Genomic DNA, 15,511 nt, shown 5'->3' on the forward strand with positions numbered 1-15,511 from the left:
CCTTCTATTTCTTTAAAAAAAATAAAGAAAAGGAAAAGAAAAGGAAAGGAGGGGGGAACTCCTATTCAAATAAGGAAAACTGGGCAGGGCAGAGCCATTTGTCTCTTGCTCAGAACAGTGCAGCACTGTGCACCAGAATTGCATACATTATAGTTCAGGCAGCAAATCCCCATGCTCCATCAGCTGTGTATGGAGAAAAGAAGCGGGGAGGGCACAGGGAAGTGGCGGGTAGAGTTCCTTGACAGAGTAGCCTGGTGGGGTGGGAATACCTCATGGACTTGAAACACAGGACCAGGGTAACGAGATCTGTCAGAAAGACGGAGTGCAGGGGAGGGCTCCAAGGTCCACCCAGAAGTGGAGGAAAAGAGGCCACGATCACCTTCACCAGTTTCCTTCAGCAGTGTACCCTACCCTGGAAGTCATGGCTGTCAGCGATGTGTAAGTCCCTCTGTTCAGTTATACTTGAGGAGGAAAGGACAAAGAGTGGAAAGAAATAATCATTGTGTGGCTTACTTTCAGGGATTCTTAATTAAACAGGACCACAGACTTTATTGAGCAATTGAAAATATACACAAGGAACAATAGCTTTTTTTTTTCCCTCTGTACTTTTCTTTCTCTATATAGTTGACTTTCTCTCAATGAAATCCCCCAGTGTTGATCATCAAAAGGGCACTTGTTTCTACAGGAGCTGCGCACAGCTTGCTGGGGTCCCGGGTCTAATTCTGCGTCTTCCTCCTGGTCATGGCTGAGGTCGGGTCTCCACTCTCTCAGACAGCACCTGCTCCCAGTGGTAACCATCCACGCCCTCCCTCCCCTCCCCGGCTAAGTTGTTCTTTCAGATTCTATTTCTCCATAGAGTTCTGCTAGCTTCTTAAATTCGGGCCCCCAGTCTCCAAGGTAGTGATAATCCTGATCGGATTGCGTCGTGGCCGAGTCCAGGGAGCTGATGGAGCCAGCCTCTGACCGCTGCCCCTCGTAGGCATACGTCTGCAGGGAGTCGTACGGGGGCACGCTGGGGTCCAGGTCTGCTTCGGCCAGTCTTTGCCTAAGAAATTCCTGAACGTCGATGCTGTCCGGAGTGGACAGTGCCCGGGGCCGGGGAGCCAGCTTCACCTCGGGCTGGATGTCCCGCCGGTACCTGAGCTCCTCGGCCGCAGAAGGGTTCCTCAAGGCCGTGATGTCGAAGGCCTCGGTGTCCTCCTCGCCGCCGCCCTCGTCGTCGTAGGTGACCACGTTCTCCCGCACGTCCTCCTCCGAGATGATCAGGGGCTCTTTCTTGCTGCGCCTCAGGGTGATAAAAAGCACTACAATTGCTGGAGGGGGAAAGACAAAAGAGAAAGAGTTAGGGATGCTTCCATAACGTTCTTATAGACTGGACATCTGCAAGTTCCATTCTCTGTCACCACCCACTTTCCACACCAGGTTCTCCCTGCATTAGCTCAACACCACCAAGGAACGTTGGTGACTCAGAATTTACATATATATGTCTGTCTGTCTGTATGTATGTATGTATATATGTATGTATATATGTATGTGTATATATATGCATATATATATATATGAATTATTGCCCCCAATGAAATCCTGTGAAAAGTGTTCTGCAGAAAACCATGATACTATCGTTTTTCTAAGCAGAGATTTCTTGACTTACATTACACCATAACTTTTCAGTGTTTAATGTGAAGGAAAAGGTGAATGGAAAGGCTGCATGCTATGTTGCCGGAAAACCAAAATGATGTCTTGGTTTAGTTACAGATGCACAATCATTTTAGGTGCACATGAGAAAGACTGGTATAACAAATTTCTTTATAATTGGAAAGGGGGCTGGGCATTGGTGGCTCATGCCTGTAATTCCAGCTACAGAGGAGTCTGAGATCTGAGGATCTCAGTTCAAAGCCAGCCCCAGAATGACCAAAAGTAACATTGAGGATCAAAATGATAGAATATAAGCTTTGAGCAAATGGGCTCAGGGTTAGTGCCCAAATCTTGATTAAAAATCCCATGACTAACCAAAAAAAATTTAAAAAAAAGCCAACCCAGGCAGAAATGTCATGAGACTCCTATATCCTATGAAACTACTCAAAAAAAACCCCAAAAAGCCAGAAGTTGTGCTGCAGCTCAAGGGGTAGAGTGCTAGCCTTATGCACAAAGAGGCTGAGGGCCTGACTTCAAGCCCCAGACCAGCAAAAAATAAAATAAAAATAAAAATTAATTGGAAATTCTTGGGGCTTCTTAGAAAGTTAAAGTAAGGATTTTGCATGTGGTTTTCTATTTGGTGAATTGTCTTTCTGAAAAACACTATCACACACAAATTATTGCATTTGACTATCTAACCATCAATATTAAGTTCTGGTAGAAAATTCAGGATTCACAGGAATTTTTCAGTTTTTCAATGCTCTTCATGTAAATAAAGTATTTAAACTACAGAGTATTTAAACTACAGAGTGTCTTTCTTTAATTAGAAATAAAGGGGCAGAGGTATCCTAGAATTTACACTTAAAACTAAGGTGGAAAAATGGAAGTGATGGCAGGTTTGAAGAAATGAGATTGTATCTGATTTCTTATAACAGAGGTGATTGTGTTTTTATTAACATGTTCCACTTTATAGAATATATATTATATAATATCAATACAATTAGATGCTTAGTCAATTACATAGATAAACAGATAAAGAAAGACAGATTGATAAGTATATAGATAATGGAATGATAAGTCAAGTTTTACTGCAGTCAATGATGAATTAGTTATTATTATCAATAATGTTAAAGCCAACAGATAGATGACAAAAATGAGCTCTGGGTGTTTTGTTTTATGTTTAAATCATATTATTTTAGATACTAAACTACTTACTATCAAATAGAAAGAATTATTCCATACAAACTTTAGTATTGTTTCACATTCCATATGTATGCCACCTGTAGAAATATTTATCTACATGCAGATTTGTTTGTATAAAATTCACATTCATATGGTCATACCACATTTTATCTAGCAAATTGTTTTACATGTATTCTTTAATAAAACATTGTTAATTTTATTTGGAATGGGTAAAAGCTAAAAGATGGCCTTTATTACACTTTACCAAGTGTAATAAAAGCAAGGATAATGAAAGCATACTCATTTTTGGGTACTTCACTCTGTCTTTCTTTCAGTATCAATTCACCTTTGGCTTCTAATTCAAAGACCTTAATAATAACTTCCATTCACTTCCTTGTGTTCAGAGATCCAGACTTCCTTTATGCTGTGAGTCTCTGTCCATGTTTATGATTAAATGAGAATTGAACAGTCTATCTCAACTCATTATCTAATTCACTAGATTAAGATTTCTCATGTTTTAAAATAAATTGTTATTTTTTCTTATATGTTCAAATGATTGGTTGTTGATGTGAAGAGAATTTATATCAACACACATAGAAGAAAAGTATGGAACTGATGTCCATCCTGCCCCAACATTTGTGGAATATTGCAGTACTACAATTATCCAGTGCTCTTATGAAATCAGAAGATCAATGCTGTTTTTAATATGATGGCATACATATGCTTATTCTCCAAAAGGTAAGAAAATATTCTGGCTATATTTTAATTTAAAATACAGTTACTAATTGGAGCATTGAGTAAAAAGAAATGTCTCCTTTCCATATATAGTTATTTCTTAATAATGTAAACATTTTTTAATGTAAGGGCCAACATACAAAATATAAAATCTAGGAGTAAAGGGAAGTAGCAGACATCATGATATCAAGTTATCAGGACACACATAGATTCTGGTCTTTGTAGTTAAAAGCAAATTCAAATTAAGAGAAAAATGATAAATCATGGATATGAAGAATTCCACAAATTGTTGTTATCAAGGACTTCTGGAACAGATGGTTTAAAGGAGATGTGCCACAAATATTTCTCTTTTGAATTAATGAAAAATAAATCTGTGGGAAAGTGATAGTGTGATATTTGTGTTATCTGATTCCTCATGAAAGTAAGAACCCTGCTAAGAAAATCAATTATAAATATTTTAACTATCAATCCTATTTTACTAATACCAAAAACTTCCTAATAATTCCTGAAAATATTTTTTAAATATTTGTTAGCTGAACTAAATATTTTCCCAATCTCAATATCAAAGTGTATCAAATGAAAAGAAGTAAGGATAATTATTATGTATTAAAATTTTTTCTATTATTAATTCTGTATTGTTTTTTGCCTCCATATTATTCATTTCTAACATGATCTTTATTATAGTTTTGTGCCTGTTAATTTGGAGTTTTGTTTTGTTTTGTTTTAATGGCAACTTAGCCTTATCATTTCTTTTTTTTATTGTGAAAATACCATATAAAGGGGTTACAATTACATGGGCAAGATAATGAGTACATTTCTTATCAAGCATTGTTGCCTCCTCCTTTGTTTCTCCTTCCCATCCCTTTCCATCTCCCCCCCAGCCCCTACCCTCTAACTTTTCTAGGACTTGGGGTACATTCTTAGGTAACTTATTTGTATACTTTCTGGATTGAAAATTTAATAATTGTTAGTACTTTTAAGAAATCTTTATTCTAAGACAAATGTTCCATTCTGATTTGGCAAATACTTTTTCTTCTCTAATATTCAATTTTGGACAGAATTTTCATTGTATGTTATATTAGATGTTTAAATAAGTATATTGTACTTCATTTACTTTTCCTTTTATTATATAATTTTTAAATTTAATTTTATTGTATTGTGAAGCTGATATACAGTGGGGTTACAGTTTCATAAGATAGTGAGTACATTTCTTGCTGAATATTGTTACTCCCTCCTTCATTTTTCTCCCACTTTCCCTTCCCCATACCCCTCCCCCAAGTTGTAAAATTAAATTCTAACATAGTGTCTTGAGAGAATGACTGTATGATAATATTCTTACGATATACAATAGATATATGGTCATTCCCCTGCTACAAATACTATGGGAATTTCAGTTTCATAACTTGGAACCTCATATAATCGAAGTCATAACACATAATGTATTTTCAAATTATTTGTATTGAAGAGTCTTCTTTTTAACTTTAAATGACAGTTGAATCTTTTTATATCACCATATTTTGATATAAAATGTGCTAGATTGGAAGATTTTTCAAGTCAGAAAAATTATTTTGGTTATCCTGTTACATTGCATCTGCCCATGGAAGCTTTCATGGAAATGTTAGGTTTTTGAAGATACTTTAGGGATGACCTAGCAAATAAGCAGACTGACATTTCTCTACTCTCTCCCAGTCCATTACATTTCTCTTTTCACATCCACTGCCCTCTGCTCTAAGACTGTGTTTCTATGACTAGGGAGAATTCCAGATGCAGTCATTAACTAAGTCAACAGAATGAAGTTTGGAGACATGAGTATGGCAGTGTTCTAATTCAGAACCTATGGCTTCAGAGACTTTCATTCATAACCTATAACTTCTGATGTCTAGTCTGGATAAAACTTTCTCAGACAGCTGCTCTGGTCCCACTGGCAAAGGATCAAACAGGATTGGGTACATAATGTCAGGTCCTTGAGAAGGAAAGAGCTATCTCCTTGTACTACTCTTTCAGAAAACCCTAAATACCTCTCCTGTTCATCAAATGAAATAGGTCTAGGAAAGGTACTCTACACAAAAGTAACCTGACCTGAGTCACAAAATCTTGGGCTGTCTAAAAGTATAGTCTTTGGATGAATGATATATAAACAGATAGATTGAATGTAGCCACATTGAAAATTGCTAAATAAAATGTAATTTATAATAAAACAAAAATAAACAATGTAAAATTTGACAGAAAACTTTAATATCTTTTTTTTTTTTGCTTGGCACTGTCCCTGAGCTTTTGTGCTCAAAGCTAGAGTTCAGCCATTTGAGCCATAGCTCTACTTTTTGTTTTATTGTGAAAATACTGTACAGAGGGGTTACAATTACATGGGCAAGATTGTAGCCTCCTCCTTTGTTTCCCCTTCCCATCCCTTCCCATCCTCCCCCTCCCCCCCCTCCATCCAACCCTCCACCCCACCAAAGTTAAAAAGTTCATTTTCAACATAATGACTTTATATGAAACATTTTTCACAGATTCAGAAATATGATGGGAGAGTTATATATTCAGTTACCTGAAATCACAGATAATCATTGTTAAAATTAGGGCTGGTTTTATACAAACCCTGTCATTTTTATGAATATAAAGCTAATAGTTAAAATAACATTCAATATTAAAATGCTAATTTCACAATTCATATAGTGATTAAAGTTGCATATCAGTTTTAAATGATAAGCTCTACATTAAACATTGTTACTCAAAATTATTATTGATATTTTCCATGAAAATTATAAGCTCAAAAATTAACTTTAACATTAATTTATAATTACAGATGATTACGTTCTGAATCTGTTAGCCAGTTATTTTCAGAATAACAATAAAATGTTTATAATGCCATGAAAGCTATAAATTAAAAGATAATTAGTGATGATTTAAACCTGACAATGAGAATTATGCAATGTTTATGGGATACTAAATATAATATTTGATTAGATACAAGTACATATATTAAATGGCTACCTTCCTTAGCCTGAAGCATAGTATATATTTTAAATGCCTGGTTAACTACCCTAGAAGTCTAAAAACAAGTTCATGAAAGTCAATTGGTAGACTACATTATTTTCAAGAAATAATAAATTATCCTTTTATGCAGGGTATATTAACATGTAACATTAAATTTTTTCATTTATAATTTTTATCTACAGAGTTTTATGATGGTAAAAGCAAATGAGATTGAAAATAACACATTTTCTCTAAATGAGCTCTCTTTTAGAGTAATCATTCTGGAAACAAATCTATGAAAATCAATGAGACTCTCATGTCAGCCAGGAATGTGAGAGGGTTCTAGAAGTTTCTTTTTTTGTTATTATATAATTTTGCTTTCTCCTCAACTTTTCAAAAGCATAAGCTAAAATATGTTAGTATTGATAGGGGCATAAAGACATAAAAGGATTTCAAATATACGATACTCTTGATAGCTTCTGTATTGTGTATCCACAAGAAGAGTCTACTGTGATGAAACATCATTTTCTGTGATACACAAAAACTCCACATTCCACCCTGATAGTCATAATTATTCATGTTAATGATTAATTTCATCTCAAACAGCCTTTGATACTGATTATGAGATCAATGTACTTGTGCCATATAGTGTTCTGTTTCTGACACCTCAATTTTCCCTCAATGTTTGTGGCACTCTACTAATTTTTCTCTTTCTGATTTCCTTGCTGTTTTGCTCAATTTCACCTGATTTGCCTTAGAGGACTATTGCACAGCTTACTCTGCATTTGGTGTCTCCCCATAGTCTGATTTAATTATATGTGTTTAACATGTTTTGAAGGTCGCTAGCTCAAGGAAAATCAGTCTACTCTGAATAAGAGATGATTGATTTTCTTAGAGAGTGTTCTAATTCATCTATGCATCTAAGTTATGAAAGGTCACTTGAATATAAAACATTTTGATGTTCCTCATTTCTCTTGGTCTGTCTCACAATACAATCTTCCAAATCATAATATATATGAGATACTTGACAACTTCTTAACAGTTTTACCTGTTATCTCTTGGCATTATGAAGTCTGTTCTCAAATTTATTCATAAATGAACACTTTTGCATTAAACAATGTATGATTGGACTTTTGTTTTAAACTTTTCTTTACATGTTCAGATCAAAGACTCCAAACTTTGTGCATCCAATAAAAGCATATATGGACTCATCTCCATTTAATTCTTCAGCTCTTTTCCAACTTAATGTGCATTCCGTCTACACACCTGCTTGCCTTTTTCCCAGGGACAAAACAGATACGTTCCATGCAAATAAATATTCACTTCACAACAAATGTTTTCTCTTTATGATCTCAAAGTACTTAGAAAAATAGTAAGTGGTATGCCTTCTAAGAGAAAGTAAGAAGAGCTAGAACACACAGGAAACGTAAGAAAGTACTTTCTACATACTATGAAAATGAAGTGATTATATCTGTCTTTCATAGAGTAAGGCCTGAAATTGGTATCTTCTTTTTCTTTCTGCTTTTTAAAAATATATTTTGTTCTATATGTTTATTTAAAGATTTATAGTAATATGTTTGACTATGAATATTGTTTCATTTACACTACTAAAACAAATCACTTTAAATAAGACAAAGTTTTTGAACAAAGAAAATGTAATTAAATTATCAAACTTAATAAAATTCCATTAATGAAATTAAATAAAACTTAATATAACTGTCTAAAGTGGTTTACAGTCAATATATTAAAACTTAGTGCCGGGTACCTGCAGCTCATGCCTGTAATCCTAGCTACTCAGGAGTCTGAGATGTGAAGATTGTGTGTGGTTAGCCAGCCTGAGTTCAAGCCTCAAGACCAGAAATAAAACAAAACAACAACAAAATAACCTTAGCTGAAATTTATGATTGATATTTTGAAAAAATATAGAATATTCATTTAGATTTGGTTGCAGATATATTTTAATAGGTATATGTATATATTGATGTTATAGATGATGTAGATATAGATATAGATGATGTAGATATGTGCATACATAGTGTAAACAGATACTAATGTGCAGAGAAGTCCTTACAATAGTTAAACAAGCATTTCCATTGTCACTTCATGTGTATATGGGTGTGTGTATGAATATGTCTGTGTCTATGTCTGTTTGTATATCGATCATGTAATGCCTACACTCAGTAAACTCCCAATGTACAATATTGTTTCTACGATGTTCCCCGTGTGCATTCCATCTCTACTCCTAATGATCCTATGGCACCACAACCAGCTGATTTGATGTAATCTCATCTAAGGAAGGGGGTCCTACTCAGCCTTTGTTTCATCATTTACATTCATGGAAACAAAATGTAACATTGTTTCCAAGATGGGATTAGAGATACATTATTTTTTCCCCTAAAACTTATTCTTCACTATGTCAGCCTCCATCCAGATCCCCGTGAGCTCAGTGCTCCTATCCCCTGTAAATTCGAGGACGTCTTGATGGAGTATCATACAAGCTCGAAGGCAGTCGTGGAACGCGATGTCTCATGCACCAGGCATTTCTAACACACCGATCAGTGATCAGTGCCCTTTCTGGTTCAGGACTTTGCCAGCGTATGGAACACAAGGTTCGAACTTACCAAGGAGAATGAGCACACAGAGAAGGATAGCAATTAGGGCTCCTGTGCTCAAGCCAGCCGACGACAGGAAGGCTTCTGCACGGCAGGTCCGCACGCGCCCGTCTCTCTCGCAGGCACAGACCGTGATGGTGAGGGTGCTGCTGCTGCTGAGAGAGGGGATTCCACCGTCAGAGACCGTAACGGGCAGATAATACACATCCTGAACACTTCGACTAAATCTCCTCCGCCTTGTCAGAATGCTGGCTGTGTTATCTATGACAGACACAAGCAAGACAAAATGCACTTAGTGAGGCTGCCACGCAAGAGACACATTTCCCTTCATGGATACAATGGATGTGTGTGATCTTTCCATTGTCAGCTTATGGGATGGACAAGGGAACACAAGGGACAAGGGCTGAGAAGAGCTACTTGTGGTGCTGAAATTGAGGAGCTGCATTAAAAGGAAAGAAAGAAAGAAACAGAGCCACATTACAGGTGGGGGAAGGAGTTAGAAGACAAAGGCGAGAGAGAGCAATAAATACTCTGTAGATAAACCCCGAGCCCCAGCGGTTAAAACAATCCAAGGACCCAAATAGCCCCAAGCCAGTACATTCTAAACATTATGGTATGTACTTGGGAACTTCTACATGCCTGCACTTTGATTACAGTGACAGGAGCAGACCTGCATAGATGGCTAGCTCACCGGTCAGGTGATGTTCATGCTCCAAAAATGTCTAGGGCTATGAGCATGCATAATATTCTATAGAAATACTTAGATGAATCTAATAACCTTTAAAAGCTTAGCTATCATATAAAGTTCTTATTGTATAGTAACACATCATGTCATGTGGAAGGTATAATTAAAAAGTAGTTAAACCACTTATGTGCTTTTTAACTGAGATGTACTGTTTTAAATGTAGGCAGGATACATTTAAATCAACCCACATGATTTTAAAGAGAGAAAGTAGTTAATGCCTTACTTTCTAGGGGAAATCACTTCCATAATAACAAATAACTTAAAAAAAAACAAAACAGGAGTCCTAGAATGTAAGTTCTCCAGAGCGTGTCTACATTCCAGCATCATTGCTCTCTTGCTCACAATTACGGTGTCACATTATATCTTTACCAATTCACCTAAACTTGGTGTTGATGTCCTTGAGAGCATTATTAATTATCATTATTAATAATCATTACACAATGTCTACTCAGAGTTCACACATGCAATATGCTGAGCAAATCCTCTGGTGGAAAGATGTGTTTCCTACAGATTTTCAGGTGACCCAAGATAACTGAACAACACAGAAACATTAGCTCACTGAAGTTAGCTTACACAAGTCAGGGAATTTCCCACCTGTTGCAGAGAGTACTGAATACCAAGATTAATTTCAGCATTTTCTTATGACAGTAAGAGGCATTAGAGCTGTGTATTAGTTCTGTTTGTCCATCAGTCCAATCTTTTCTTTCCATTTACTTTGGAGTATAAATGGTGATCAGGCTTTAATAAAATCCTCAAATTTCAACTCCATTTAAGAGTCAGATTCCCAAAGAACTCAGTGAGGCCCTTTGAGTTAATTACTTTACTCTAAAAATTGTTAATTAGATTAAAAGATCTTTTTTATATCAGTCTGTATTATTATTATTATTGTAATTTTTTGTCAGTCATGGGCCTTGAACTCTGGGCCTGGGCACTTTCCCTGTGCTCTTTAGCTCAAGGAGAGTGCTCTACTGGTTGAGCCACAGCACCACTTCCAGTTTTCTAGTGCTTTATTGGAGATACAAGTCTCATGGCATTTCCTGCCTAGGCTGGCTTTGAACCGAGATCCTCAGATCTTAGCCTCCTGAGTAGCCTGGATTACAGGCATGAGCTGCCAGAGCCTGGCATGGTAAGTGTTATTATTGACATTGGGAAATTCTTTTATGTATGTATAGTTAGGATGTTCACAATTTAATGCAGTGAATTTTCTTGATGGCACATTTCTAAATTAGTACAATAGAATGTGAATTAGTTTTTCAATATTCAATTGTAGTAGGAAACTCAGAAAAATATATATATCCACAAATGAATGGGATTGAATTGTTGAATGAAAAAACATTATATAATTAAATGAGAAATTGGAAAGGAGTTTTTACACTGTTGAATGAACATTTTATATATATATATATATATATATGTATGTATATATACATATATATTCTCATATATATACACATATATATGAGAGACATAAGGTACACATATACTCACAAATATATATTTATATACATACATACTATGTATACTGTTTATTTTGTACAGGCTCACAGGAAAATTTACATTATGTGTTGTTGTGGTAATGTCCATTATGGGGTATTCTTTCAGAAAGTCTAACATTAACGAAGGAGGGGTAACAATGCTCGATAGGAAATGTCCTCATTACCTTACTCATGTAACTGTAACCCTTCTGTACAGTGTCTTTACAATAAAAATATTTAAATAATGAAAATTAACCAAACATAATTAATTTAAAATTATCTCTGTTCAGTAATATTTTATCTAAGGAAAACGTATAAGCTAAATATGTTTAGGAAATTCATAACTGCCCCACTAAAGAAGGGTAACAGACAAGAGAATAATGATAGATAGATTAACCTGATAGCATACAGTGGCATAATTAACTCACATTTATTGTTATGACTTACACTCTTTTAGTTTTTGATCAAGATATTGATTGCAAAAAGATTAGAAACCCGAGGCAGAATGTATTTCTATTGCAATTTTAAGTTTTTGATCTAAAGCTTGATGACATAGAGACATTTCATTTAGTTTTCCCAGTTAAAGCTTTTACCCTTATAAAGAAATGAGGATTCAGGAAGCAGAGAGTACTTCATGTAGAAAGACAGCACAGCAGACATGTGAGCTCTTGACAGGAATATTCTGTACTTCATGGGAACTGCAAAAAATGTACTTGGCAAAAGGCTCACTGAATATGAACAAGAAGCTTTTATCACTGAGCAAAAATGTGAAATTGGAGGAGTAAATATAAACCAACCTAAATGCACACACATATGTCAATCTATTTATGTTTGCATTTGTGGAGCTATAGGTACATATACAGTTGAAATTAAAAATGTGAAGTTATCAGAGCAATAAGAAATCTCCAAAAAATGGAGCACATTTTAATAAAATATTAAAGTTTTAAATCATTACCATCAAAGAAACATTTTAAGGAGCAGCATACACAGAGGGAATATTGAAGGAAGAATATGTCGGGATGAGAATTGTTATTGTCAACTTCACAATATTCATAAGGTATACGTGTGCTGATTTTTAACTTTAACATGCAATATTTTATATGAAGTTAGACATAGAATATTTGGATTTGAATTAAGAATAGGTAATATGCTGGATTTGTATCCCAGAACATTCGGGTTATGGAGAAGTTTCCTAACTTTAGGTAATAAGAAGAGAAATTGTAAAATATATATTTTACATTTAGAATAATAAAGAGTTACAAGTTTCAGGAGCTCTGGAACATATAGAGGGACAAAATCCAAAAGAAAAGACATTCACTATATAAAACATGTTCATTCTAATTGCAGCTGAAAATGTCTCCAGTCTATTGAAAAGCATGGGTATAAAAATACAAGAAGCATATTGAATAAAAAGGATAAAGAATTCTCCACTCCTTCTTATAGTGAAATTTTCAGTAACAGAGAAAAGAACATATTCTGAAAATGCTTCAAGAGTAAACCATTACCTTATTACAATGGAAAACTCATAAGATTTTCCAGAGATTTCTCTTCAGAAAATCTAAAAGATAAGAAACCATATAGTTGTATATTTCAAAATTAGAGAGGAAATAGCTGCCAACAAATATTAACATTTCCAGCAAAGTTATACACTATAGTTGATGGAGAAAAAAGTCCTTCTAAGATATGCACAACTAAAAGCAACTCTGAATTGCGAGAGATATTGGCTTACCATATCAGAAGACAATTAAATTAATCCCACACACACATGTGAAAGAAAGTCAGACCTGAAATGAGAACTAATTCTATAAAAAGTGAAGAAATTAGACATGAATTCTGCATGTTCAACAGTATTCAAATTAACTGTAAGCATACTGAAATTAAGAGTCACTTTTTATGTTAGCTATTAACATTTTCCAAATTAAAGACTCAGACTAGTTCGATTTACATAGAAAGTACCTCTTTTTGCTGTCTGTAAAAATAATAGAGGCAAAGACACATAACAATGAGGGTAAATAGAAGGAAAATGCTTTGACAAATGAGGAGAAGCTGAACATAATCAGGAGCTAGATTCATATCTAACACAGTGGACTTCACACCAAAAAGTTACCCTACCTTAATAACGGAAGAGATCACCTAGGATACAGAGCATTTATACATTTATATTCAATTTTATAAAACAAACACTATTAGATGCAAGTAAAAGAAGAGATCCAGATACAATAATAGTGAGTGACTTCTTTATTCTCACCCATAGATAGATAATCCTGACATAGAAAATCAACACTCTGTAGAGTTAAACTGTTCCATAGATCAAATGGACAAAAAAAGCTTCATGGAACATTTCCTATAACAGCTACAGAATTTACGTTTGTTTTTTGCCGGACGCTGGTAGCTCACGCCTGTAATCCTAGCTACTCAGGAGGCTGAGATCTGAGGATCGCAGTTCAAAGCCAGCCCAGGCAGGAGAGACCATGAGACTCCTATCTCCAATAAAACCACCAAAAAAACCGGAAGTGGCGCTGTAGCTTAAGTGGTAGAGCGCTAGCCTTGAGCTGAAGAGCTGAGGGTCAGCGCCCAGGCCCAGAGTACCCCGCGACCGACCAAAAAAAAGAAAAAAAAAAGAATTTATGTTCTTTTTCATTAGCTCCTGGAATGTTTTAAAAACAGATCAAATTATAGACCAAAATCAACTCTGAGCAAGTAATAAGGATTCCAATAACTTCTTGTATCTCCTCTCATCACACTTCAGTAAAATTGAAATAAATAGCATGGGGAATTACAGAAACCTTAATAGCATATGATATCAAATAATAGCACTGAACAAAACTGGTAAGTGGAAATAAATGGTGATAAATTTAAAATATTCCAGAATTAAATAAAAATTAAAATACAACTTAAATCCTTTTGGTACAATAAATATAATTCTAAATGATAAGATATGAAATACTCTAATATTATAGCCTAAGGTCTTACAAAACCAAGACCAATCATAAATAGTTACATGGAAATAATTTATAAATACTAGTGCAGAAATTACTGTAAATACCAGAATATGGTATGCATCACTAGGTTTAGTGGATCCTATCTGTAATCCTATCACTGAAGAAGGTGAGGAAATCTCAAAGACAGAAAAGGCCACATATTAAAATATCTCTAAAAAATAAAGTAAATGAAACAGTGGGGTGCACTTTAGAAAAAGTACACAAGATCCATAAACCCTTAGTCAAACTAACCAAAATAAATAAATAAAATGCCTTAAGTTGATAACATTGAGATGAAGAGTAGATATCAATGAAATAAAGGTAATCATTAAGGTATACTTTGAAATATATTCAATAAAATGAAAAAGCTTGTTGAAATGTATAAAGTTAACATAGATGGTATCAACCAATTAAAAAATCTATAAGCTGCAACAAATCAAAATAATTATAAAGATTTTTGCATAAATATTACATGAATGTCTACATCACCAATAGAAATTTATAGATGAATGCAATATCATCATAGACCAAAAGCCCTTTTAGTGCAGAAATAGAAGTCCAATAAAGAAATTCATATGGAAGCATGAAAGAATCAGAATAGCAAAATCAATCCTTTGGCATTAAGAAGAGCATACTGGAGATATTACAACAATGGACTTTAAATTTGCTATACAAAATAGAAACAGAAATAGCCTGGCACAAAGACAGAAATGAAGACCAACAGAGAAGAATAGAAGAAACAAATTAAAATTAATACCAAATAGATTTATTTTTTAATGCAAGGCTTCAAGCGGTGAGCTTAATATGGGCACACACAGAGAAATTTCTGAAGGATATAGTCATGCTTATTTATTTCTGGATTACAAGTCCATTTTCCAAGAAAAAAGAGCAAGAATGGACAAAAGGAATTTTATCAAATTAAATGTTTCTGCAGTTCAAAAGCAACAAATTCTAGAATCAAATAACAGCCTAGAAAAGGGAGAAAAGTCTTCACTAGCCATTCAACGGAGAAATGGTTACTATTCAGGATATACAAAGAGCTCAAACAAGGAGCAAATGTTTAACAATCTAATCAATTAATTACAAGCAAATTCATCAGCTAGCTTTCTGAGAAAAATAGTTATTAAGAACACAAAGATATATTCAACATTCTTTTTTTTTTTTTTTTTT

The 15,511-nt window shown here is 34.6% G+C and overlaps 1 protein-coding gene across 3 annotated transcripts in view; it reads right to left on the minus strand.

Moving 5' to 3' along the window:
* Window positions 1-627: 627 nt before the first annotated feature.
* Cdh18 (cadherin 18, type 2) overlaps window positions 628-15,511 on the minus strand; it is a 224,413-nt gene continuing 209,529 nt past the window's right edge. Inside the window, exons 10-11 of one of the 3 annotated variants that reach the window (XM_013013850.1) lie at window positions 9,150-9,401; window positions 628-1,313 (exon numbers count right to left, since the gene is read on the minus strand). In XM_013013850.1, coding sequence (XP_012869304.1) covers window positions 823-1,313; window positions 9,150-9,401 — 743 coding nt within the window. In that variant the 3' untranslated portion in view covers window positions 628-822. The remainder of the gene's footprint in view (window positions 1,314-9,149; window positions 9,402-15,511) is intronic. The other 2 variants (XM_013013851.1, XM_013013852.1) reach the window with 2 other exon arrangements.

Source organism: Dipodomys ordii, unplaced genomic scaffold (genome assembly GCF_000151885.1).
Source record: "Dipodomys ordii isolate 6190 unplaced genomic scaffold, Dord_2.0 Scaffold21, whole genome shotgun sequence".
NCBI classification, from domain to species: domain Eukaryota; kingdom Metazoa; phylum Chordata; class Mammalia; order Rodentia; family Heteromyidae; genus Dipodomys; species Dipodomys ordii.